The sequence below is a fragment of the Nymphaea colorata genome, chromosome 6, assembly GCF_008831285.2.
Source record: "Nymphaea colorata isolate Beijing-Zhang1983 chromosome 6, ASM883128v2, whole genome shotgun sequence".
In the NCBI taxonomy this organism is placed as follows: Eukaryota; Viridiplantae; Streptophyta; class Magnoliopsida; order Nymphaeales; family Nymphaeaceae; genus Nymphaea; species Nymphaea colorata.
Genome location: NC_045143.1, coordinates 23,124,033 through 23,151,591, shown reverse-complemented (window position 1 = coordinate 23,151,591; position 27,559 = coordinate 23,124,033). Strand labels below are relative to the sequence as shown.

Here is a 27,559-nt window from a genome sequence, read left to right as displayed (position 1 = left end):
TGTCCACGTGGTTTTTTTTTGGTTTACGCCACCTACTCGTTGCTCTCCATCAACGGAGGAGGGAGCGTCGTGGGCACGTAACTGTGGCAGGCATAGTGGAGGAAATCGGCGTCCTTCTCTCTGCTTTGATCTCCTCGCTCGCTATTTTGGCGTTCTGGGTGGTGGAAGCTCAGTACAAGGTTTGGTGGTCGTAAATTGGGAGCTCCCTGTGGATGGGTTCGATGAGGGAAGACGACAATTTGGGCCGGATGGAGACCTACCAGGAACCCATCATCTACGTCAATGGCGTCAGGCACGTGTTGTCTGACGGGTTTGCTCATATCACCCTCCTTCAGTATCTCAGAGGTGTTCAAAACTCTCCTTCGTCTTCTCTTTTGTTCTTTTGTTAAAAAACGTTATGATGGGCTACATTTGCCTTAGTAGAACTTGATACTGGAATTTGATGGTCGAATTATGCGGCGATCTTTTTGTTATTTTTAGTTGGTTTATTGAGTTGTACCACAGAAATTTGATTTTTGATCTTTGGTATTCTGTTTTTCATTGTAATTCTCTACATCTTTCTTGCCTAACTCTCTCAGCACCTTGATGTGGTGTCCTTCGTTACTTTACATGCACCTGGCGTCGTCTTCTTTCGTGGTAAAATTTTTCGATTTACCCAGCATAAGTATGTTGGCTGCTGCCTTGCGTCCAAGCGTGCTTTTGACCACAAAGGTTGTAATGAGCTCTTTAGATATTGTTGTGAACTAGTTAGGCCATTTTATTTTATTTTCCAATGGGTGTGATTCCTTAAATATTTGGCATTATCCAACTCAAGGTTGCTGCAGCCTTAGACATTCTAGTGTTTGTTGTACTGATTACGTGTTCACTGAAAATAGCTTCAGTTATTTCAATGTGAAAGTGAAAAGAGCGCATAGCAGGTACTGGCTGAAACCACAAATCCTAGCAGCTGCTAACATGGTAATCCATCTTTAATGACCTGCATGTTTGTCTTTTAATGGATTAAAGCTTCCTGGTATCCATTATTTTTGTTGCTATGAACTTCAGGAAATTTATGGGGTCATCAAATTTGTATGCATTCTGTAGGTCATCACTCACCACCACCCATCTTATCTTTCTCTTCCTCATATTCTTGTTTTTGGATGGTAAGCTGTAGAACACATTATGTTAATTGACTCTTGTCCACTTCAAGATTTCCTACATAATATTGATTTTCATTATTACTGAACCAAGAACTTGGGCTACCATGTGCCAAAGGACCAATTTCTTGTGCAATAACTGATATGCGTCTGTTGGAATGGTAGACTTAGGGCTTACTGGCACCAAACTGGGCTGTGGTGAAGGTGGTTGTGGCGCTTGTACTGTTCTCCTATCTTACTATGATCACCATTTAAAGAAAACCATGTGAGTATCATTGATTTTATTCTGCTAACATTTGTAGTGCACTCTGGACCTGGAGATTTTCTGGGAACAGCACATTTGCATGCTCAAGGTTGCCATGAAATGATTTTTATGTGTAATAGGCTTAGTTGACATTTATGGTTTGGTGCATTGATGTAACCATCTATAACTGTTAGGCCATGTTTCAAGTTAAACTCTTCTTTTCATGTCATGAGGATGGTAGACTGACTAACACATGAAAGCATGGTGCAGGCACTATGCTGTTAATGCATGTTTGGCACCACTTTATTCTGTAGAGGGAATGCATGTAATTACTGTGGAGGGTCTTGGAAACCATCAACGTGGTTTGCATCCAGTCCAGGTATTGTTCTTTGCTACTTTTATGGGTCCTGATAAATCAATTTAACGTTTCATTGCCATTCACTTGTATGTTTTGCTTGTTCAAGAACTATTAAGTCATTATGTCATTCTTTTGTAACTTTAGATATCAGATCCAACCAAACACTCTTTGGCATCTTGCTTTTCAGATACACAATATATGCAATCTTATGTGGACTTAGAATGGTCCTGGTCAAGTTTGCTTGGCCTTCACTGCCTGATTAGGTTTACAAACTTTGGAGGATTTAATTTATGGATGGCACATCTATCATCACACTTCCCTTTCCGTAACACAAACTGACAAAGGATTCTTTATCGAAGTCTTGCTTTTATTTTAAATTCTAGCTAGATCAGATACTGTGCCTGAAATTAAGCTTGATCTCAACGTGACACCTTTTGTATGTTTACTTATCTTGAGTTGGCTGATAGCGGGCTTCATAATATTCTATGTGGTTTTAATTGCTCATTTCACAAACTATTCCACTATGACTTACCTCTCTCTGTCGATCCATGAAAGAGAGGTTGGCATTTAATCTATTCACCTTTGGTTATTTCTTTGCAAACGGCAATATCTTGGCACGCAATACTAGCTACTTCATACTTGAAGCAAGTAATGCCTCCTGAATATGATTGTCTATAGTAATTACAAATCAAGTTTCATTGTTTGATCCACATTTCATCTTCTCACCTTTGGCTATTACTCTGCAAACTGCAATATCTTGGTAAGCAATACCGGCTACGTCTTACTTGAAGCAAATAATACCTCCTGGATATGATTGTCTGTAGTTACAAATCAAGTTTCTTTGTTTATTGGGAATTGCATGAGCCCAAGAAATATATGCACATATAGGGTAATGTGCTCTTGGATGGCTTTCTTCTAAATTTGTGGGTCCATTCTGAAGACAAGCCTTATTATGTCTTCCATTCTCTTACTTTGTCCTCATAATATTATATAAATGTGTAACTCATCATTGTGATTCTAATACTGTTTTGTTTTTTCACCTTACAGTTCTGCCTTCTCCTACAACATAAAAAAGCACATGTTTGGAAATTTCCTAAGTACTTCTAAATTCTAATGTCCGGCTTATGATGAATGCCATTTGGTGGAGCTATATTGCTCAAGTTGGGGTTTTGTTCAAATCTAACTCAAGGTCTTTATCTAGTGATCGAACACTGATTGTGAAGTATCAAATTGTTTTTCCTTTCCTTTTCCTGCAAAAGAAAGAACTTCAGAAGAAACCCAAAATCTTTCAAAGATGTGATCTTTCTTTTATATAAATTATGTCAATTTTGAGGATTAAGTTGGTTATGAAAAAATTATGATGATTTTTCTGTGATATTTTACTGTTTTTAACAGTTAAAGTGGACGTAACAGTTTACTATATATATGTCGTTATAAGATCCAGATATTACTACAATAAGTTTTTTTTTTCTGTGATATTTCAAAAACATCATGGTATGTTCCTGATAATAACATTTTTTCCTTTTTTGTTATGATAAGATTACAATATTTTCAAAATATTGGTGATATCCATGTTTATGGTTTTAAGTTTTAACTAAGGCTCCACTTGGGTGCTGTAAATGAAAAGTGATGAATTCAGGAGCTTCCTGTCTTGATTTTAATTCTACGTGTTCCACATTTAATCAAAATTTTCCTATTTATTCTTGTGTTTTGCTTATAAAAAATCAACATTAAGATGCAGGTGGAAATATTTTGTATTTGTGAACTGCGGCCAGCTCAACTTGTACAAACTACAAATTAAACTTGGTTGTAATGGATATCATCAAGGGTCACTCTCTTTCATCAAGTTGCTTTTCTTTGCTCCCAAAAACATAGAAAACTCTAAAAAGAGAATAGAAAAACCAACAAAGGTCAACTTAATCTCCTTTCCACTTGGTTAAGTAGCCATGGGGTAAGGTCTGCTAATAATTTGTTGGCTTTTGTTGTCTGCATTTTTGTTGGTTCATGTTGGTAGATTTCATTTGCTTTCTGCTTGTACTAGTATTTTTAATGGAAATTTCACAGTTGAATTGTTACTTGCAATTATAAAATTGAGGTGGAATGCTTACTGTAGTTCTTTATTATACCGATACCATATGAGTGAGGGTTCTTTAAAGAAGGATGCAGAAATTTTCTAGTATTTAGTGACATACAAATAATGATTCTGCAAACCATGGATTCCTGGCTGTCATCTATGGGTATTTATATGACTCTTTAGTTTGTTAATTCTGGAGCTTATCACCTTCACTTCTAATTCTACCCTTAATCTGTCAGCTTATGGAAAGATTTCCACCCTGATCCATAACGTCTGGTCCAATTGCATTACTTGAAAATCTGTCCAATTTGGATGAGCATGTGCTCTAATTTAGATCAACTGGACCTATTACTTTGTTAAGAAGGAAAAGAAACTTGTGGAGCTGTAAGCTATCCGCTTCACATTTTCCAGATTTTGTGCGCCTTTGCGGCGTTCTGGTGGAGAGTTATCTAAACACTTAGGACGTGGAAGGAAAAAAATTAAATGTTTCTTTATTCTGTGATTTTGATCAATGCTGTAAAAAACAGTATCAGTGCCTTACTGGTTTGCTCCCTGTTATGACATGCATATTGGCTGATATATGTTGTTACTTGTCGGCTTGCACTCCACTTTTTGGTGTTATGACTTTATAAAAATAACTTAACATTTTAACTTGAATTATAAAATAAAAAAAGAGCCTGTATTGGCTTTGTATTGTATTAGCAAGGAGCTAATATAATGCATGTTGACCAATGCATTCTGATATGCTGCATTATTGCTAATACTCTTCATAGATAGGTTTCCTTTTGTACCCCACTCTGATTCCTAGTTTGAGCATAATGTCTCTTTGACTTCTACATGGTATCAGGTGATTAACATTGTCGTGACTACAGCTAATACAAACCTTGTGACTGCTGATTTTGGTAGTTGTTTCCTGATCATGATGAGGCATGTTGTCTACATCAGGTCTCTGTTGGATGGAGTATTTGGACAACCACCTATTTTATATTTGTAATGGTAACGGTTAAGTAGGGAAGCAGAAAAGTAAGTGTACTAATGCATTATGTAGGATATGATTGAACAATGCTTTTAATCCTATGCTTTCTTTCTTGGGTAAAATTTTATTTAATCCGATGCTTTCCTTTCTTTTACTCCAATGATTTGTAACACCAGTCACATGTGCCTTTACAGAAATCCTTGGCCTATGCTCATGGATCTCAATGTGGCTTTTGCACTCCTGGTTTTGTTATGTCCATGTATGCTTTGTTGAGATCTAGCAAAGGGAAACCAACTGAAGAACAAATTGAAGAAGCACTTGCAGGGAACCTATGTCGATGCACTGGCTATAGGGCAATAGTTGATGCGTTCAAGGTATTTGCTAAAAAGGATGATCCAATGTATACTCATCATTCATCGCCTGGTATCTCCAGCAATGCATTTGTTTGTCCATTGAGTGGGAAACAGTGCACTTGTGGAGCCATGTCTGCAGGCTACCCCGAAACATCTAGCATGGACGAAGTTTGTTCTACGAATTATAAACATATTGCCTGTAGTGAAACTGTTGGGAGCTCATATTCAGACAAGGAGCTTATTTTTCCTCCAGAGCTTTTGTTGAGGAAGATGGTTCCCTTAAGTTTGTCTGGGTTTGGTGGGATTAAGTGGTTTCGTCCACTTAATCTAGAGCAAGTATTAGATTTAAAGTCAAGACATCCTGATGCTAGGCTAATAGTTGGCAATACCGAGGTTGGAATAGAAACAAGGTTTAAGGATGCTCGATATCAAGTGTTAATTCTGGTTGCTTATGTGCCAGAACTTTGTGCATTAGTTGTGAAAGATGATGGATTAGAAATTGGTTCTGCTGTGAGGCTGACAACCCTGTCAATTGCTCTTAAGGAGGTCGTATCGAAGCGGAGTTTTCATGAAACTTCAGCATGCAGGGCCATACTTGAACAACTAAAGTGGTTTGCTGGGAATCAGATAAAAAATGTTGCTTCAGTTGGTGGCAATATCTGTACTGCAAGTCCAATATCAGACCTGAACCCACTTTGGATAGCTTCCAGGGCGGAGTTCAGAATAGTTGATTGCCAGGGGAACACTCGAACAACTTTAGCAAAGAATTTCTTTAAGGGCTACCGCAGAGTTGATCTAAAACATAATGAGATTTTACTGTCGATTTTCTTACCCTGGACTAGACACTCTGAGTATGTGAAAGAGTTCAAGCAAGCACATCGGCGAGATGATGACATTGCACTTGTAAATGCAGGGATGCGTATTCTTCTCGAGAAAAATGGTATGGCTGTGAAAATTTCAGAAGCATCTATTGTTTATGGTGGTATTGCTCCCGTTCCGTATTTGGCAACAAAAACTGAGTTTTTCCTCAAGGGAAAAGACTGGGGTCCAGACCTGCTAGATGGTGCTTTAGACACTCTAAAAGATGAGATGATTTTAGCAGATGATGCACCTGGTGGAATGGTTGAATTCCGCAAATCTTTAACATTGAGTTTTTTCTTCAAGTTATACCTGTGGATTACTGCTGACCTTGAAGCAAGTGGTTCTATCATTCGGTGCTTGCAACCTTCTTATTTATCAGCTGTGCAGCCTTATAAAAAGGTGACAACAAAAGGAGTTCAGAATTATGAAATTGTAAAACATGGCAAGCCTGTTGGCTCTCCTATTATGCATCTATCAGCAGAGATGCAGGTAAGAGAAGGGGTGAATGGGGAATTCAATTTATATAATCCTTACGAGCGTTATATTTGAAGATCACTTTTTGTGACTACTTGTTCTCTGTGCTTTTTCATCAAATACTATTACATACTTGTACGCATGTGTCTGACTGAATGTTTTTTTGGCGGGTTATTTAGTTAAGGAGTTCATCTGTGGATGTTTCTAGGTCAGTGGGGAGGCAGAGTACACTGATGATGCACCAATGCCTTCAAATGGTCTACATGCAGCACTAGTACTGAGTAGTAAACCGCATGCTCGTATCCTCAGCATTGATGACTCTGAAGCAAAATCCTCACCAGGTTTTATGGGATTGTTTCTGGCAAGGGATGTACCAGGAAGTAACAAAATCGGGCCAATTCTCCATGATGAGGAGCTTTTTGCATCTGAGTTTGTAACATGTGTTGGCCAGGAAAGGCACAATTTTATTTGCAAAATTGTTTATGTGCTGATTCATATTTTTTCTCTAGTCATTTTGTTCATCAGTATAATGTCTTTTGCTCATGTCTTGGGCAGGTCATTGGCATTGTTGTGGCTGACGCACAAGAAAATGCAAAGTTTGCATCCAAAAAAGTAAAAGTTCAGTATGAAGAACTGCCTGCTGTTTTCACCATAAAAGATGCCGTTAGAGAGAACAGTTTCTACCCAAATGCTGAGATATTTCTGCATAAAGGAGATGTAGAATTGTTTCTTGGCTCTGGATCATATATCAAATTTATAGAAGGTGAAGTGCAAGTAGGAGGCCAGGAACATTTCTACATGGAGCCTCAAAGCAGTCTTGTGTGGACAGTGGATGGTGGCAATGAAGTTCATATGGTATCTTCTACCCAAGTAGGTGACCTTTTGTGCGACTCCTTTTGTTATACTTTGTCGCCTGTTTTCTAGTAGTCGAACTCCAGTCTTTTTTTGTCAGCAGATTTAGTCTTTGTCAAATTTCATTCTGCGCATCTATTAATGCTTCTCCATTCTTTCTTGAATCATATACTTTTCTTTTCTATATGCTTTGTCCTTTACTGGGAGTGTATGTTGTGGATTAGTTAACAATGTGACATTCAGTCATGCATTGAAATTCTATATTAATCTAAAATGGGAAAAAAAATGTTGTTGTATGTTCCTTCTGAGACTGCCAGCAACAATCTTCAGTTTTTGAGAACAAGGAAAAATATACGCTTAGATGGAAACCAACGAGGAACTAAACTGAAAGACAGTGACACAGGAGCAATTCATTTAATATTATATGTAGGTTGGATCCATATTATTGGGTTTATTTTATTAGTTTGTTTTTTATTTTCATTTATTAGGTTTGGATCTTTTTAGTTCAATAATGGATTCAAGATCGAATTTAAGTTGGACGTGCGGTTCATTTTGGGGGTGAAGATTAATGAAAACCCTAATCTCTCCTTTTAAGTTATTTCCTTCCTTTATTTCTATGCTTTCTCTACGTTCCTTTCAATTTGCTTTCTTGTTCGTTGTTTAATTCGCCGTTTGTCACGGGGATTAGAGCTAACCCTCTAATCACTGCGCCAAAGTGGTATTAGAGCCCAGGGTTATTCCTTTGTCTTCAACAATGAATGAAGATTTAAGGAACGATCCTGCTATGGTAAAAGCACCGAAAAAAGAAAGCTCAAAGGTCAGTGGTAAGTGTAAGGAAGATCCAAGGATGATATGGCTGTCTGAGTATGCTGACAAGCATGCAAGAAGATCCGGAGCATATGAATGAAGATCCCGCTCACGACACAAAGAAGATGGACTCGCTCAAAGCATGGAGGCACCATATCGAAGATAAACATTCATCAACAAAATCAGAATCAAAGGAACAAAGCATATTTCAAACACCGGTTCGTATGCATAGTGACGAGCATGGTGGTGAATCACATCCTGGCCCGAGTGTCTTTCCCGTCAATGCTCAGACTGGCATTTTTAGTGTCACCAACGAAGGGTTTGACGTAGGCGAGGGGTTGAGGTTTCAGCAGCGAATGGAGCATCTCTTTGTTAGTACCACCAGAAACCTATCCCTTAGACAAGTTCTGATGCTGCCAGACGCCACCTGTTTACTGCCGGTCAGCCCTATTCCCAACAGTGAGGTTGCCACTGCCGTTCTCTCCGCCAGAAGCGACGCAGGTACCCAATGGTTGCCCCAATACCAGGGTCCATCTACCTGGTTCTGCCAAAAAAGAAAACCCATTTTCACATGCTTTTCTTGAAGCGGATTTGGATTGCGGGGATCGGATTTCCATTATTGTTGCCCCTGAGCATCAGATCTCTCATCGTAGAGGGCGACTGTTTTTCAATCCGGGGAGAATGACGCATGAGCAGTTTATTTAATATTATATGTAGTTTGGATCCATATTATTGGGTTTTTTTTCCCAGTTTCTTATTGATTTTCATTTATTAGGTTCGGATATTTTTGTTTCAATAATGGATCCAAGACCGAGTTTAGTTAGCTATTTACGGTGGACGTGTGGTTCATTTTGGGGGTGAAGATTAATGAAAACCCTACATTCTTCTTTCACATTATTTCCTTCCTTTATTTTTATGCTTTCTCTATAATCCTTCAATTTGCTTTCTTGTTCGTTGTTTAATTCGTAGTTTGTCACTAATCCCTGCAGTCATTGTGTATACATGAGCTTGAATTTTGTGTTTTTGCTTTCAATCTTCCATGCAGTCTCCACAAAAGCACCAGAAATATGTTGCACATGTTCTTAATCTTCCAATGTCCAAAGTTGTTTGCAAAACAAAACGCATTGGTGGCGGTTTTGGTGGAAAGGAGACAAGATCAGCATTCATTGCTGCTGCAGCATCTATTCCGGCATACCTTCTGAGAAGACCTGTAAAGCTGACATTAGATAGGGATGTTGACATGATGATCACAGGCCAACGACACAGCTTTTTGGGCAAATATAAGGTAAATAGGTCTCCCTTTTTATGTTGAATAAGTGGGTTAATTGTCATATAATATTTTATGGTTACACGTACAGAGGGTTACTTGAGTATGTATACACAATGACTTGAGTATGTATACCATGTCAAAAGAAGTTATTTGTTTGGTTGGATCAAGACCCAGTTGTACCCATTTACATTAAAGTGCCATTCATCAATGGCACTTTGTAAGTCCTTTATGTTGTTTAAGGGTATGTCTGTACCCTATGGATGTGAACAGTATATATATATATATATGAATGAACGAATGAACAGATCTTACTGTGTTTGGGTTTTCTTTTCGATTGCTGCCCTTTCTCTCACATCTTATCTTCTTCATTAAAGTAAGCATCTTGGGCGAATCAAAATCTTACATCACACACGCTAAGACAAACTGAATATTTCTGACATTTTTCCCTAATCTGACTTGCGGACATGGTAAGCATGGTTCCTTGACTAAGAATCAACACATTTACAAAATTCTGGGCATTAACGCGAGCTTTATAAAACCTGTATTCTTATCCTAATTCACCTCCCAAGCACAATAGTGATCATGAGCATCCTATTTCTCTTTGGAGCATGACCCGGATTTCACTGTTCTTTTTGTGTTTTTTACTTGTTACAGGTTGGTTTCACAAATGAAGGCAAGGTTCTTGCTCTGGACCTTGAAATATACAATAATGCAGGAAATTCTCTAGATCTGTCTTATGCTGTTCTTGAACGGGCAATATTCCATTCTGATAATGTCTATGACATACCTAATGTGAGAATTAGAGGGAAAGTTTGCTACACTAATTTGCCAAGTAATACAGCATTCCGTGGATTTGGAGGACCACAGGGCATGCTAATCACGGAGAACTGGATCCAAAGAATTGCTATGGAACTCCATAAAAGCTCAGAAGAGATAAGGGTATCCAAAATTTTCTCTCTCTCTGCAATTTGGGTAACTGTTTTGTTGGAACCTTGTACTTTTTTTAAAAAAGCGACATGACTGGTATATTTCTCTTTGTTCAGGAAATTAATTTCCAACATGAGAGATCTGTAACACACTATGGCCAACCGCTTGAGAACTGCACTCTTGGAAGAGTTTGGGATGAACTAAAAACATCTTCAGAATTCGTTAAAGCTCGTGATGATGTAAATCAGTTTAATGCAGAAAACCGTTGGAGGAAACGTGGAATTGCAATGGTTCCCACAAAATTTGGCATATCCTTTACAACAAAGTTCATGAACCAGGTAACGATAGTTGCAAATGGCACTGACAGGAAAATTGAAAATTTATGAAAGTTTGTCTTAGAAAGTCGTGCAGATGTGGCACTCAGGCTGCCCACCAGTTTTGCAGGATGCAGGTGCAGCTTTAGCTTGGGTGCCACAAAGCGATGTCTAGAAAGAAGAAAAAGAATAAGAAAAAGTAGACATTTTGACCTATATCCTATTTAGAGAAGGGGAAAATATTGTGATGTAATCATGATAACATCAGAATAACTACTTTCAGGCAATGTTTTGTCAATGTGGCACTATTTTGTTGACAATATTGGCTAGCTTAAAAAATCCTGAAATTAACTGCATCCAAGTGGCATAGCTTGTATTGCATAGATTGCTCAAACACAGCAACCTCTCTCTCTCTCTGCATGTATCCCATGTTAATTTTTTTGGAACAGGTTTTTTCCTTAAATATTCAAGTATAATTTGCAGCAACGCCCCTTTTCTAGAACCCAAGCTGATTTGGAAAATCTTCTCTAGCTTGTCCCCTTTTCTTTGTCTATATACATCAGGATGACGAACATAGAACCCAAGCTGATTTGGAAAATTTCTCTAGCTTGTCCCCTTTTCTTTGTCTATATACATCAGGGTGACAAACATAGAACCCAAGCTGATTTGGAAAATCTTCTCTAGCTTGTGGTTCTTTTGTTCATAAGTATATTAGTTTTGATGATCTTGTGTCCTCATAATAGATGCTTATGTATTTAAAAGATTTGGGTCTAGGATGGGAGGAGGGTTATGTTCTAGAACTAGTTGGTGTTAGAATCTTATCCAGTGACAGTTGTCATGATATTGAAGGTTTGTCATTGTATGGACTACAAAGCACAAAACCATACCTCAAGTTATTGCACATCACGTGACAGATGGAAAGGCATAACACAAGCACAACAAGCGCATAAAAAATGGTCTGCTAGCTCTTTGTCCAACGCAAAACTGCCAATTGTGAATCCTTTAGACATGATTGTATTTTCATGATGTTCCTAATTAATGTTAAGTGTATGTGACTTCAAATATTGAGATTCATTTCTTTCTATTTCTTTATTGCAGGCAGGGGCGCTTGTGCAAGTCTACATTGATGGAACTGTTTTGGTAACACATGGGGGTGTTGAGATGGGCCAGGGGCTGCACACGAAGATTGCCCAAATTGCAGCATCCTCCTTCGATATCCCTGTCAGTTCAGTCTTTATATCAGAGACAAGTACAGATAAAGTAAGCTATACAAAAAAATAAAGTAGACACAAATGTATATATTGTGTGCTTGTTTGTTTACTTTTTTTTTCTGTGTACAGTAGGTTATACCTGCTGCTGGAATGAAAAATGCATAATATGGCAAATATGGAAAAAATGATGCAGTTTTTCTCTCCTTGCTATATGCTTAAGATGATCTGTCTAATTCAGGGTCTTGAAGTCAAGCCTTACTGACCAGGCGGGTTCTGTTTCCATAGGACATGCAAGTTGACTAGATAGATCATCTTCCCATTTGAACTTCTCAACCCTTTGTGCATATCTACATGTTCATCATGGATGTGGATGTGGCTGCAGATATGTTGATTTGGAAATTTTGTGGAATTCACAAAGTAATTTCTGTATAAGCAAATGGGGTGGTAGAATCAAACTGGAGCTTATCTGTGAAGTGTGAACTACAGTGAGACTGACATTCAACATTCAGCCATGGGCACTTGTTTTGTTATTCATACTTTTGCTAAATATGAACTTGAACTTTGTTCTTCATTGTGTTCCAAGTAGAACCTTGCAAATTGTTATATTTTTAAACCTACTGGAATTGTTTAGTATGGCATTTCAGTTTTCAGTATCGAGAAAATATTGGTATTAGTGTTGATAATTTTCCTGGCATCTCTTTCATATGAGCAAATACAAAACAAAAAGATCGAAGTACTATTTCTCTTTCATGTGAAATGTACAACCCGACCCACTTTCATGTCAGCCTCAGCCCCCTTGTTTGACAGATCCCAACTGCCCCGTAACGACTTTAGTTCCAACCCTGAAAAAGAATAGAAATCATGATGACTGTAGAAACACGAACAAGAAGAGGAAGAGAAACAACGATCACGATGTAACGTGGAAAAACCCTCAACAAGAGGAAAAAAAACCACGAATGAGGAGGAGCCGGTGCCCACTAGCCGCCAGACTCTCTCTCTCCTTTGTCTTTCATTCACACAATAAGGATTAGGGTTACACAACTTAAATAATGCCCAACAAGGGCTACAAGTTGGATCGGATACGGATCCGGACCCGGTCCCGAGACCCATCTAACATACTTCAACACTCCCCCTCAAGTTGGGCATACATATCAAACATGCCCAACTTGGATACATTTCTCTCAAATGAGGTCGAAGATAAAGCCTTCGTCAGAACATCAGCCGTTTGGTCTTCAGATCTCATGTAAGGAAGTATAAGTTCTTTAGCATCAATTCTCTCTCGAATGAAATGTCGGTCAATCTCAACATGCTTTGTTCTGTCATGAAGCACAGGGTTGTTGGCCAAGTTAATTGCAGACTTGTTATCGCAATACATCTTCATTGGTTCTTCAACTTTTATACCAATATCAGTCAACAATACTTTCAGCCACAAAAGCTCAGAAACTCCCATAGCAACAGCTCTGTATTCTGCTTCAGCACTGGAACGCGAACAAACATCTTGCCTTTTACTTCTCCACACTATGAGATTCCCTCCCAAATAAATACAATAGCCAGAGGTGGACCTCCTAGTGTCAATACAGCCTGCCCAGTCTGCATCTGAATAACCTTCAATCCCAAGAGTGTCTTGCTTGACATATAAGAGACCTTTGCCAGGATTCCTCTTCAAGTAGCACAAGATCCTGTCAACAGCCTTCAAGTGGGCATCCGTGGGAGCATGCATGAACTGGCTCATCACATTCACAACAAAGGTAATATCAGGTCTAGTGAGAGTAAGGTAAATTAACTTCCCTACAAGACATTGATATCTTCTTTTTGCCTCTTCACAGAGTGGCTCCCCGTCTCTCAGACTTAGCTTATGGCCAGCATCTAGAGGAGTAGAAGCTGGTCTACACCCTAGTTTCCCAGTCTCCTTTAACAAATCTAGAGTGTACTTCCGTTGATTTAGCACAAGGCTAGTCCCAGACCTAGCAATTTCTATGCCAAGGAAGTATTTCAACTTACCAAGGTCCTTAAGATCAAACTCGATCGCCAACAGTTTCTTTAACTTCATTATTTCATCTTCATCATCACCTGTGACAATCATATCATCAACATATACCAACAGAATAGTAACCTTTTGCTTATTTCTCTTCACAAAAAGTGTATGATCTCCATTCCCTTGATGGTATCCACATTGTCTCATGACAAGTCTGAGTCGTTCAAACCATGCTCGAGGAGATTGCTTGAGCCCATATAAAGCCTTCCTTAGCTTGCAACATTTTCCAGGTTCCTCATATCCTGGAGGCATACACATATATACTTCCTCTTCAAGGTCTCCATTGAGAAATGCGTTCTTGACATCAAGTTGGTACATCTTCCACTCCTTCATCACAGCTAAAGAGATAATGACTCTGACCGTCTTCATCTTCGCAACAGGAGCAAAGGTCTCCAAATAATCAATCCCATATTTCTGACTAAACCCCTTGGCCACAAGACGAGCTTTGTATCTTTCAACACTCCCATCTGGTTTGTACTTGATGGTGTAGACCCACTTAGATCCAACCAAGTGAGCCGCCTCAGGAATCTTTACAACTTCCCATGTCATGTTTCTTCGCAAGGCTTCCATCTCTTCTTGCATAGCATAGGTCCACTTAGGATCACTCTGAGCCTCAGCAACATTCCTGGGAATCATAGTCAAAGAAAGAGAAGATACAAAGCATTTGTAGTCCTTGCTCAGTCTAGAATATGAAAAAAAGTTACCAATAGGATGTTGAGTACATGACCTGACACCCTTTCGCAGGGCGATGGGAAGCTCTTCACTAGCAGCAACAGTCTGAATCTCTTCTTCAACAGGTTGCTTCTGCGCACGACTTGGGTCATCCAGGGAAGGACTAATTGGATTGGGAGTAGAATTCTCACCACCTGTCATCTCATCTGTACAAACTCTTCGCCTAGAGTAAACTTGCCCAAATAAACGATTGCACTTCTCTTCTGCCTCAATGGAACACTCTCCATTTTTCTCCTGTTCATGCACCTCACTAGATGGACCATTTTTCTCTTGTTCATGCACCTCACTAGATGGACCAACGGAGTCACGCCTGTAGTCCAAAAAATCTGTAAACTGAATTTCCTGACTCGGAGAATACTCTTCCCGTGACATAGAGTACTCCCCCTGAAGAGGATTCTCACCAAAATAGGAAACATGTTCAAGGAAAGTGACATCTTTGGTAACATAGGCCCGACCAGTGGAAGGGTCTCGACACTTGTACCCTTTTTGAGTGGGAGAATACCCTAAAAAAATGCCCTTAATAGATCTTGGATCAAGCTTTTTAATGTGAGGACTATGGTTGTGAATAAAGCAAACACAACCAAAAACTCTGAGTGGAAGAGAGAAAGGTTCACGAGTCCCCGGTAACAGAGAGTGAGGCGTCTTCCCATTCAACACGCGACTAGGCAACCGGTTTATAAGATACGCACTGGTCAACACAGCATCCCCCCAATACTTTTTTGGAACATGACGTTGAAAAAGAAGAGCCCGAGTCATATTCAATAACTGACGATTTTTTCGTTCAGCAACTCCATTTTGAGGAGGGGTATAACTACAGGAAGTCTCATGAACAATTCCCTTTTTTCGAAAGAAGCTATCAACAGACTGGCACATATACTCTCGAGCATTGTCAGATCGAAATGTCTTAACAGATGCTCCATATTGAGTTTCCACATAGGCAATGAAAGTCTCTATGACAGTAGGAACTTCACTACGGTCTTTTAGCAAGTAGACAATAGTGTTACGAGAATAATCATCTATAAAGGTGATAAAATATTGAAAACCATGACAAGAAGGAATCCCTGCAGGCCCCCACACATCAGAGTGAATCATGGCAAATACCTCATTAGACCGATGGCTAGACAATGGGTACGAAGCCCTAACATGTTTGGCCAGGTGACAGACATCACAAGACACCATAGTCATATCTAACCTGGAACATATATCAGGAAACAACTGTCTAAGAAGGCCAAAAGGCAAGTGTCCAAGGCGCTCATGCCACCGTAGAAGCAACTGAAGGGAGTCCTCTCTATTCTTCGTGGCTTGGCTGACTGCCGTCATGAGAGCCTGAGCAGCACGCATAGGTAAACGATAGAGCCCGTCAGAAGCTAGGCCAATCCCAATCCTCTTCCCTGTCACCAAGTCCTGCATAACACAGCGATCAGCGGAAAATATAAGTTCGCAATTTAACTCCTTCGTGATCTTGCTAACCGATAAGAGATTCAAGGGAATATGAGGAACATGTAGAGCATTGTGGACTAAGAACTTGTTCAAAAGTGGGAGACTCCCTTTTCCAGCCACAGAGATAGATGAACCATCGGCAAGGGAAACACGATCCTTTCCTGATGAAAGCTTATACCCATGAAAGACCTTAGGATCGCCGGTCATGTGGTGAGTAGCGCCACTATCAATGATCCACTCTCCCATACGGCAATCCGCCATAACGTCTATAGATGAAGAAGTTGCCATAATCACAGATAGTCCAACAGGAGGCAACAAGAGAGGCACCGATGACAACAGAGAGCACCAACGGGCAGTAATATCCGGATTCCCAATCAGCCCCAAGAGTGAATAGAATGTCGATTGGGGGAAACGATCGTCGGAGCGCCGGCAGACGTTGAGGCAATCCTCAAGTTACGCTCCTCTCCTCCTTTACGTCCTCTACCAAGTCACGGACCAGCCACCTCTTCTTGCACGGTGGGCGCCAAACAAAAAACAAGAAGATGGAATCAAAGATCAACCAAGCAATATATTGCAGGTAAGAAGCGGATGCACTTCACCGGATTTGCAAAAGACCCCTAGGAAGTGACATGAATAGGGGGAGGCAAGCTTAGGAAGCGCCTAAGCACGCATATCTTCTTTCTTCTTCGGGAAGCAAGACTACGGCGCAAAAGGCAGTGGCGCAAGGGACAACGGTGACGGCGACGGTCAACAACACAAGAGCGACGGTGCAAGAGCGACGCCGCAAGAGTGGCTGCGATGGCGATGGCGCAAAGAGTGACACCGGCGGCGGCGGAAACAGCGACAGTGGTATTGGGTACACCGGCGGCGGTGGCTGCTGCAGCAACGGTGGCGGCAGCGGCGGTGGCTGCTGCAGCAACGGTGACGGTGGCTGCTGCAGCAACGGTGGCGGCGGCAGCGGCGGTGGCGGCGGCGGCAGCGGCAGCGGCGGTGGCGGCGGCAGCAGCGGCGGCGGCGGTGGCAGCAGCGGCGGCGGCAGCGGCGACAGTGACTGCAGTGGTGGCGGTGACTGCAGTGGTGGCGATGGTAGCGGTGAGAGATATTAGGGTTGGAACTTCACAAACCCTAAAAATTTCCCAAACTCGTCGGCTCGGATACCATGTAGAAACACGAACAAGAAGAGGAAGAGAAACAACGATCACGATGTAACGTGGAAAAACCCTCAACAAGAGGAAAAAAAACCACGAATGAGGAGGAGCCGGTGCCCACTAGCCGCCAGACTCTCTCTCTCCTTTGTCTTTCATTCACACAATAAGGATTAGGGTTACACAACTTAAATAATGCCCAACAAGGGCTACAAGTTGGATCGGATACGGATCCGGACCCGGTCCCGAGACCCATCTAACATACTTCAACAATGACCAATCACTTAACAACCCCTTTTTTAAGTCTCCCAAGATTCTTCACAATTTTAAATACCGTACTAAACTTTTCAAAATGAGGCATTACAGTCCACCCCCTTAAGATACATGCATCCGTGCGTGTGGAACCCCAGGTTTGAGTGTTGAATCGGCTCTGGTACCATTGTAAGTTGTAACGACCTGGTCCACATCTACACAAGGCTCAGATCCCTGGTTTGATGGATCCCAATGTACTACATGGCAGTTTTGGTTCCAACCCAAACAAGACTAGGAACTAGGATGACCAATCACTTAACAACTTTCTTTATAAGTCCCTCAATATTCCTCACAATCTTAGATACGAGACTAAACTTTTCAAAATAGGGTGTTACATGAAAACCTTCAATGAATGTACTAATGATGTTCCTTAATGTCTAAATGCATCATGTCAACTCCTAGGGGCCTTGTTAATGACTTTGCACCAAAGAAGCATTTGTAGCTTGTAAAGAAGCTATGTGTAACGATTCTCTGTTGAAGGATCTTAAGTAACTGTTTAATAACCTCATAGGAATTTTCATCTACAACTTGTTCCGGCATCAATGTTCATATTCTTTTTATGGTGCATATTTCCTATGTTTTGGAACAAAATTGTGTTGTTGAGAAATAGGTTAACTTTAGGTGTAACTTGGACATGGGCTGCATCTGACCTGGATCTGAGTCTGAGGTTCTGGTACCAAGTACACGTGTTCTCACAGTTACAATCATTAGGAAAACTAAATCCATGTCTTTTTGGGATTGTCTAGAGTTTGATTGGGGATCCTGTTGAAGCCAGGTATGGCATAAAATCTTACAAGCCATATACAAATCCTGTATAGGTTTCAAGTTTTAATTGGATCTCATTGTTTGTTGCCACCAGTTTCTGCTTGGCTATAATTTTTTATACCTTGTGGGGAGATACACTAAGGTTTCCTGCATCCGGTGCAGACTGTGTCTAATAGTTTTTCTTTTTTAATAAAGAAAATCCCTTTCAGAGATGAGGGTGACTTGTGTTTCAGTTTTCTTATTTGTGGAGGACTGACACAAAAAATCAATCCCCATAATGCTGTTTGGGGACATGTGACCATGGGCTAAGATGAAATGAGTGATCATTCTTGGAAGGAATCAGTACTATGATGGAATGGAACCTACTTTTTCTCAAAAAAACTTTTGGACAGTGATCGTGACACTATAGAGGGTTCTACCATGAAAACAGAAATCTGGAGTCAGAAAATATGCTTGAGCAATCTGAGGAAAGTGTTTTCAAGATCACAAAATGGAAGCAAAGGATTTTCAATTATGTGATTCATACTCCCCCAACGATTTGTTAGCCTTTTTGTGGTTAAACGTACTGAGCTTGTGCTTAGAGACATTTATAAATACAACTTTGTATAGCTTACACTGCAATACCCTTTTTTGAAAAGTTTATTCTCATATCTAAGATTGTGCGGATGCTCGCTTGGTACAATTTTCTCTCCAAGGTGCCTTATTGGATCCATAGGGAATATATAGAAAATGCGGTCATGAATTTGGATTTTTTTTTACCTTCTATAAAATCTTTTAATACAGCCATTGTCACATATATCGTGTACGGGGTGTTATACGGCGAGAAATTTTTTGGGTATAATACGGAAAAATTGTATATCTCGGGAATATCTTTGGAAAATCTTGGCAAATTTTTAAAAAAATTAAAACACATTTAATGAAAATTATAAATAATATAAAAATTAATAAAAAATATGAAAAGAACACGTATAATATGTGTATAATACCCGTTTTTTCATGTTTTAATTTTCTGGTGTTTTTCTTAAAAAGACGTGTCTAATTGTCGTTTTATACAACTGACTTGTTTTTCCTGTATTTAACGCGTTTTTTCGATTAAAACGCGTTTTCTGTGACAATGTGACTACACCCTAGCACGGTCATAGCATTCAAAGTTTGTTAGGAGCAAAAAGGTTCAGAATCCACCAATGAATGTCTGCATGTGTATACTTACAGGTAGAATAAGTTGCTAGTCTATGGCTGTTTTATGTTATGTTACTGCTATTATTGCATGGTAGTGGCTTTTGAGGGAGAACAATTGTTGATACTTATCTTTCTTGGCCAAGAGAGTAAGGTGCAGTAATAGGAATCATGCACTGGATAGTGAATTATGGTTGACCTTTGCTAGTGTGACATTAGCCACATATGGCCACTATACACAGGAACTTCATCTTTCACTTTGTTTAGAAGCTTAGATACCTAGTTGTACACTATCCCCTTAGAAGCTTGCTGACTTGTTTTTCACATGGACAGCATAAATATTTCAGGTTTACCTCTTTATGCCCACTTGAACTTGTAACCTTTATGAAGGAGCAGTTTTATTTGCGGACAGATGTTGACTAGGAGTCTTCTGGAATTTTGTTTCTTTTTAGCTGCTGAAGTTTTATGCTTTCAGATTCATGTAGCATTTTAATACCATCCAAAAGTTCTTTGCATTCTCTAGCTTATTTTTTTCCCATTGCCCTTTTTTTCCTTATGGTTTGTGATCTTCTGTCATGATAATAGACTGCATTCCCTATTTCAGGTGCCTAATGCATCACCCACTGCCGCATCTGCAAGCTCTGATATGTATGGGGCTGCAGTTTTGGATGCTTGTGAACAAATCAAGGCACGCATGAAACCTCTGGTTTTAAAGAATAAGCATAAATCCTTTGCAGAGGTACTCTATGAAAGCCTTTTCTTTTTTCAAGTTAATTCAAGCATTATTTTTCGTGAACCAATCATTAGTGACCATTTTCATCTTACATCAACATTTGGAACCTCTATGCACTTTGTTAAAATCTTTAACCTTGTAAAGGTAAATTGCTCAAGATAATCTATCACATCCTCCATAACCACTCATTGGTCTTTAATATAGTCTATGCCCAGCAAACATGTTTCCAGATTTGTTTTCTTCTATCAAGGACTTCATGAAATTTTTTTCTTGGAGTTTCTTCATATTGTAGAAGGATTTTAGATGTCTTAACTAATTTTCTGCCTTCTACTTTATCAGCTTGCAAATGCCTGCTTTATGGAAAGGATTGACCTATCTGCTCATGGCTTTTACATTACCCCTGATATTGGATATGATTGGAAGACTGGGCAAGGGAAGCCATTCAGTTATTATACCTATGGTGCTGCATTTGCTGAAGTAGAAATAGATACACTAACAGGCGATTTCCATACAAGATCAACACATATTGTTATGGATCTGGGATGTTCATTGAATCCTGCAATTGATGTTGGACAGGTATGGTATATATTTCAAATTCTTCATTATGTCATGCTCTTGTATACATGACACTTTAAGAAAGATTTATTAGTCAACTTGCTTTTCTGGATACCAATGAACTTGTTATTGCATTTTTTGGTAAAATTGGTCCTATGTTGTCAAAAATGTTTTGTGCAGCCTAGGTAGTTGGTTGAGGGCCTGAGACTAGGGCGTAGGCAGGCTTAAGGCATATTAGGCAGTTCCCAAAAGACAAAAATAGAGGGCACTACTAAATGTTAAAATCCACAGTAAAACCAAACCATTTCTGACTGTGAAATGTGTCTGTCAAATTACAGCAAAAAAAAAAAAAAAAAAGACGCATCAAACAGTTACATGTTATCTTGGTCTAATGATTGTCATGGCCACCATTCTACTGGTACATGCAGCAATTGAATGAAAGTGGTTAAAGTACTGATTAAGCAAGTTAGAAGCCAGGAGGTCAGGAAGCAATCCGGGTTAGAGTTTGGCATCACTTGGCTCACAAAGATTTGTCGAGAATTTCTGAAATTGTACTCAGTAAGTCAAATTCCAGCAGACAAGCTGTTACCTTGGTCCAATTCTACATTGGATTCTGTAACTGATGTCAGAGAACTTGATTGAAGTGTTTGGTTTCTAAAACATGAGTTTAGGTCCCATTCTAAAGGACTTGGGTCCATCTTTGGCTTAAAGGGCTTGAAGTTAAGGTTCTCCTAGTCTCAATGCAAAAACATATTTTACATGGAACTTGAATTGGCTTGACATATTATAAAAATAAATCAAGATTTAAAATTGGCTATTGTTTTCTTTTAAGAATTAAGCAACATGAAAAATCAATCCTTAATTTCAAGTGAAAAGAAATATAGAGCAGAAAAAAAGGGAATAGAAGAAAAAGGGAAAGATCTTGAAAAAAGGAAAAAGGAAAAAACTTGGCTTTTGCACATGTGACATACACGTATGCACTTGCATAGACGCTCATGAAAGAGCAAAAACACCTTGGATAGTCAAACTATTAAGAAGCCTTAGTAGTATAATTTCCTTATTCTTGGGTTTACGCACTTTTCTATCTAGTACATGATTAAAAAGTTATGCAAGCTGAGGAGTTACTGCATAACATGAGAATCCAAATTTATTAAATCATCTAATATTTTCGAAGAAACAAAATATTGAATCACTATGACATGTAGCAGACACCATAAAGAACGTGTGTTAACAAGTATACCAACATTATTAATCTACGTGTCATGATATAGAGAATTTTCCATATATGTAGTCCATGCAATGGATACTTTTTCTTTTACACAGACCATGTAATTTTCAGCAATGGTAAACCTGTGTCAGGAATCTCAGTTTTCAGAACATTTCTTTTCCGAGTTGTCCATTTTTATGTAGGCTATCTACCTCAAGCAACCTGAAAAGTGTATATAAAGAATTTACCATTTATGCCACAAGTACGTGTTATCCTTCACAAAACACACACTTTGGCACTGTCCTATCTACCGTTTAGCAGCCTTATTGGTTGAGTGAGAACCAAAAAAGTTTTGCTCTGTTTCCATGCCTCAACAATTACCCCTGTTATTTCAAGTTAATAGTAGTGCAAACATCATATTCATAAATTTCTAGCATATTCCATGCATGTGTAAATGATCAGAATGCACGTGGTGCCACTGGTAACTCTTCCTTGGTAGAAATTGAGCATTAATTTTTGTGTTGAATAATTTGTCCACATTTAGTCATTGTAAACAACTGTAACATGTATTGGCTTATTTGTGTTTGGTTTAGATCGAAGGAGCTTTCATACAGGGATTGGGATGGGTTGCATTGGAAGAGCTCAAATGGGGGATGCAGATCATAAGTGGGTTAAAGAAGGCATGCTTTATACTCGTGGGCCAGGAAGCTACAAGATCCCAACTGTAAATGACATTCCACTCAAGTTTACTGTGTCACTGCTGCAGGTTACGATTGCATACCTCTTCCCCTCTTTTCCATGTTATCCATTTACGTTTCCTTTAATTTTTATGTGTCTGTGATTTTATTTAACAGTGTTTTTAGCATATCGTACAATATGTTACAAAACCTAATTATGAAGAAATGCAACATGATATACCCACGAAACTAGTTTCAGCAACATAGCTGTACGGATGTACCATATTGGTTGTAAGTCCATAGTCACAAATAACGGTGAGGAGTTTTAAGCGGTGATTTTTTTCTCGGGTATAATAAGGCGGGCTTGAAAAATATGAGAAAAAAAGGGGAAAAAAACGGTATTTTTTAAAAATAAAAAACTTAAAGTGGGGAAAAATAAAATAAGTGAGAAATTAATGACACAAATATTAAAAGATAAGTAGATTTGCAACAAATAAAAAATAGAAAATGAAAAAAAAACTGTTTGGCGTTAAAAAAATGAAAAAATGCGTTAAAAACGTGTTTTTCTTCGTTTTTATAAAAAAAACACGTTTTTTTTAAGTTTTAAACGGCATTTCATTTTCTCGCGTTTTTTTTTTTAAATAACTGGTTCTTTGTGACTATGACTTGTAACTTACCAAACCTTGCCACTTCATATGCTACAGTAGAATGCAAGCTGTATTATTGCACAAATTAAAGCAACCTCCCCTCCCAATGAACTTTTCGAGGTTTTTTCATGAATTGCCTTAGCTTATTCACAACAAAGCTAATGTCAGGTTGAGTGATAGTCAAATATAAAAGTTTTCTTATAAGAGATCTGTAAGATCGAGAGTCAAGAATCTTTGATTCATCATCATGAATATGAATTCGAGGATTCATAGGAAGTGTGACAGGTTTGGCTCTCAATAACCCCGTTTCCTGTAGAAGATCAAAAACATATTTTTTTTGAGACATCACAACCCTTTTACTACTACGAGCTACTTCAATACCAAAGAAATAACAAAATTGACCAAGGTCTTTTGTAGGAATTCCTCCGTCTGAGCTATCTCTTGATTACATTCCCCTGTGAGAACAATATCATCAATATATACAATCAATATCACTATACCAGATATGCCTCGCTTGATGAACAACGAGTGATCAAGTTGGGATCTTTGAAATCCACACTTAGAGACAACCTCACTTAGCTTGTGGAACCATGCGTGGGGACTCTCTTTAAGTCCATAGATAGCCTTTTTTAGTTTGCACACCTTGGAACGCTCCCTCTGTCGTTCAAAACCAGGTGGTTGTTGCATATAGACAGTTTCAGAGAGATCGCCATATAAAAATGCATTTTTCACATCAAGTTGAAAAAGACGCCAATCATGCTGAACTGCGAGAGATATAATTAGGCGAATAGTGCCTAACCATGCCACAGGCGAAAAAGTCTCAAAGAAGTCAACTCCATAAGTCTATGTATAGCCTTTAGCAACAAGACGTGCTTTGAATTGCTCTACGGAACCATCAGAATGATATTTGATGGTGAATACCCATTTAGAGCCAACAACATCACAATTCATCGGTGGATCCACCAAGTCCCAAGTCTCCCTAGAAAGAAGAACATCCATTTTCTCCTGCATGACTTGCTTCCACCGTGAATCTAATAAGGCTTGGTGGTGAGAAGACGAGATAGTGTGACTAGGCATAGGTCGATCAAACTGCACTAAACTTGTACTCAAATAGTCCATAGAAACAGAGCTAGAGATCGGATGCATTGTGCACTGTCGCTAGCCCTTGCGAATGGCGATAGGTAGATCATCTGTAGAGTAGTCATCATTTATACCTGAGTCAGTCTTATCAGTGGAACTTACCTCATAAGAAGACTCTGGTGGGCGGTTTGGAGAGGGACCTTGACGACGAGTATAGACTAATGGAGAATCAAGGAAACGTTCACATGACAGCGGCGGAGGGGAATGAATAGACTCAAGTGATACTGGGGGAATAGGAAGAGGAATAGAAACTGAAAGCTCAGACATAGTAGGACATGGAGTGGAAAATAAGGACGAGACTCAAAGAATGTAACATCCGCACTGACAATCTCTTTCTTGTTTTGGGGATTAAAGCACCAATAGCTTTTTTGATTGATAGAATATCCAATGAATATACATTTGATAGCTTGAGCAACAAGTTTGTTCTTGTTTGGTCTTAAGATGTGTGCAAATGAAGTGCATCCAAATACTTTGGGAGTTGTTGAAACAGGAAAAAACGAATGGAATAGTGATTTAACGTGGAAAACCCTCAATTTGAGGGAAAAAACCACAATAGAGGAGGTCTGACGCCCACTAGCAGCCAGACTCTCTTTCTCAGCTAATTTTTTCATTTTCATACTGAAACAGGGTTACACGGGTATAAATAGAACCCGACAAAACAGTAGAGTGGATCGGATCCAGACCCAGACCCGATGATCCAAAACAATAAAACACGTTAACACTCCCCTTCAAGTTGGGCATACATATCAAGCATGCCAAACTTGGATACATTTCTCTCAAACAAGGTCAAAGACAAGGCTTTAGTCAGAACATCGGCTGTCTGATCTTCAGACTTCATATATGGTAGAACTAGTTCTTTAGCATCAATTCTCTCCCCGATAAGGTGACAATTGGACTTCATATATGGTAGGACTAGTTCTTTAGCATCAATTCTTTCTCGGATAAAGTGACAATCAATCTCAACCTAAGTCACACGGATACATGGGATTAGCCCACGTATTCGTATCGATACGCCGATACGGTGATTCAGATACAGATACTTCATGGATACGTTTGGATCGGGTTTGGGTCAGACCCGATCCAAAGCTAAAAAACTGATCCGTTAAATGTTAAATTAGGTCGACCTTCTTCCTTTTTCACCGACGGCCGACCTTCACCCAACGAGCAATGGTAGATACAGTAGCCTCCGGCGACCCACGGCAACGTCCGGGCAGTGAATGATAAATCACTACAAATGAAGACATATCTAACTGATTCCTTGGTTCAGATACCAATTCCATCAACGGGATTCGAGTTCCTAAGACTGGACTCAAATGAAAAAATGGGAATCGTCGCCGGCAGCAGCCGGCGACAGACAGGTAAGTGGGTTTTTTTTTTCTTTTCGAGTTTAACTGTGTTCTTCATTTGGGGTTTTTTTAAGGTTTCGGATTTTGTAACTCATTAACTTTTTTGTTGAGTGATGCGTGATGCGTGATGGGTTGTTCGTTGATCTTCATCGCTAACTCTCTAAATAACCGTAGATAAAACTGATTATGCTCTTTTAGATGCTTGTAATTTGACAAGAAGCACCTATTGCTGAGAAATTCCAATTTTAAGTGCATTTCAAAAACTTGTATCTCATGCAGGCGGTGATCTTGCTAATCTATCCGCTGCTTGCATCATTCAGTGCTAATTGGTTCTCCAACAGTTCCGCGGTTCTACTGCTGAACCTGCTGGTTCGACATGGGCCATAACAGAGATGGTCCTCAAAATTTTGGCGATATGGTTAAAGCTATTGCTGAGAAATTTGCCTCCCAAATCATGGAACTGCAGGTTATGAAAAGTACATGAAATAGAGAAGAACTCTTTACCAACCAATCTTTCTTTTGGTTTAGGAGAGGCTGCAAACAAATGACCAAACAGAAAAGCAGAAAATAAAAAGTCAACAAACCATCATGTCCATCACAAAGATCAACGAACAACCCATCACGCTTGCTGTTGTAGTGTTGTATAATTATTTATTTGTCTCGTACGGAATGAGAAACTAAATCTTGGGACGTGAATGTTGAGGACTTTAACTTAGAAGACGACAATGAACTTGAAGTTGTTAATTCAAGATTTGAAGAACCTTCTATTCCATCAACATGTGAAATTGTGGATGAAAAAGCTGAGTCTGAGGACGATGTGGGCATTGACAGTGAGTAGAATGATGATAATCATGATATTGATAAACAATGTTTTGTGATAAACAATGTTTTGTTTGTTTGTTTTTTTAATTTATAATTTTTTGAGAATGTTGAAGCATGTAAAGATGGGTCTTGGGACCAGGTCTGGATCTAGACCCGATCCAGCTTGTAGCCCTTGTTGGGCCTTACTTAAAGACGTGTAACCCTAATTTCTAGTGTGAATGAAATTCTAAGAGAGAGAGTCTGGCAGCTAGTGGGCACCAGACCTCCTCACCCGTGGTTTTTTTTCCTCTCGTTGAGGGTTTTCCACGTTACATCCGTGTTCGATTTTTATTTCCTGTGTTTCTACTGTTTCTACATGGTATCAGAGCAAAGTTCTAGTTTGTGAAATTTTGCCGGCGGTGAACTTCTGGCCCTGACCATTCCATTGTTCGCTGCCCTTGTTCTTCCGCCGCCGCTGCCACCGCTGCCGCCGCCGCCGCCACCACCGCCGCCGCCACCGCCGCCGCCACCGCCGTTGCTTCCATTGTTGCCACCGATTCCGACTGCTCTTGGTGCTGGTTTCTGGCTGCAGCCCGACATCGTTGCCTAGCTCTGCCGCTGCTAGTGTTTTGGTTAACGCCGCCGGTGGTGGTTTCGTCGTCCAGGGTTGCTGTCGGTACTAGTTGGTGATCATGGCTGCCGAATTTGGTCTCAAGGATCTTGGTAAACTGAGGTACTTTCTTGGTATTGAGATTGCTAGGTCCAGTACCGGCCCTGTGTTAAATCAACGGAAATACACACTAGATCTATTGGAGGAGACCAGTAAGCTGGGGTGTAGACCAGCTTCTACTCCTCTTGATGCTGGGCACAAGTTGAGCCTTAGAGATGGAGAGTTGCTATGTGAAGAAGCCGAAGGAAGATATCAACGTTTTGTTGGGAAATTGATTTATCTTACCCTCACTCGACCAAATACCACTTTTGCTGTGAATGT

General features: G+C 39.6%; 1 protein-coding gene across 1 annotated transcript in view; it reads left to right on the top strand.

The window, feature by feature from the left end:
- LOC116255762 (xanthine dehydrogenase 1-like) overlaps positions 1 to 27,559 on the top strand; it is a 46,700-nt gene continuing 19,141 nt past the window's right edge. Inside the window, 14 exon segments of the mRNA XM_050078227.1 lie at positions 1 to 345; positions 1,302 to 1,401; positions 1,651 to 1,759; positions 4,983 to 6,491; positions 6,685 to 6,928; positions 7,033 to 7,346; positions 9,181 to 9,420; positions 10,060 to 10,344; positions 10,449 to 10,670; positions 11,745 to 11,906; positions 20,067 to 20,201; positions 20,535 to 20,771; positions 22,551 to 22,614; positions 22,617 to 22,723. Coding sequence (XP_049934184.1) covers positions 213 to 345; positions 1,302 to 1,401; positions 1,651 to 1,759; positions 4,983 to 6,491; positions 6,685 to 6,928; positions 7,033 to 7,346; positions 9,181 to 9,420; positions 10,060 to 10,344; positions 10,449 to 10,670; positions 11,745 to 11,906; positions 20,067 to 20,201; positions 20,535 to 20,771; positions 22,551 to 22,614; positions 22,617 to 22,723 — 3,861 coding nt within the window. The 5' untranslated portion in view covers positions 1 to 212.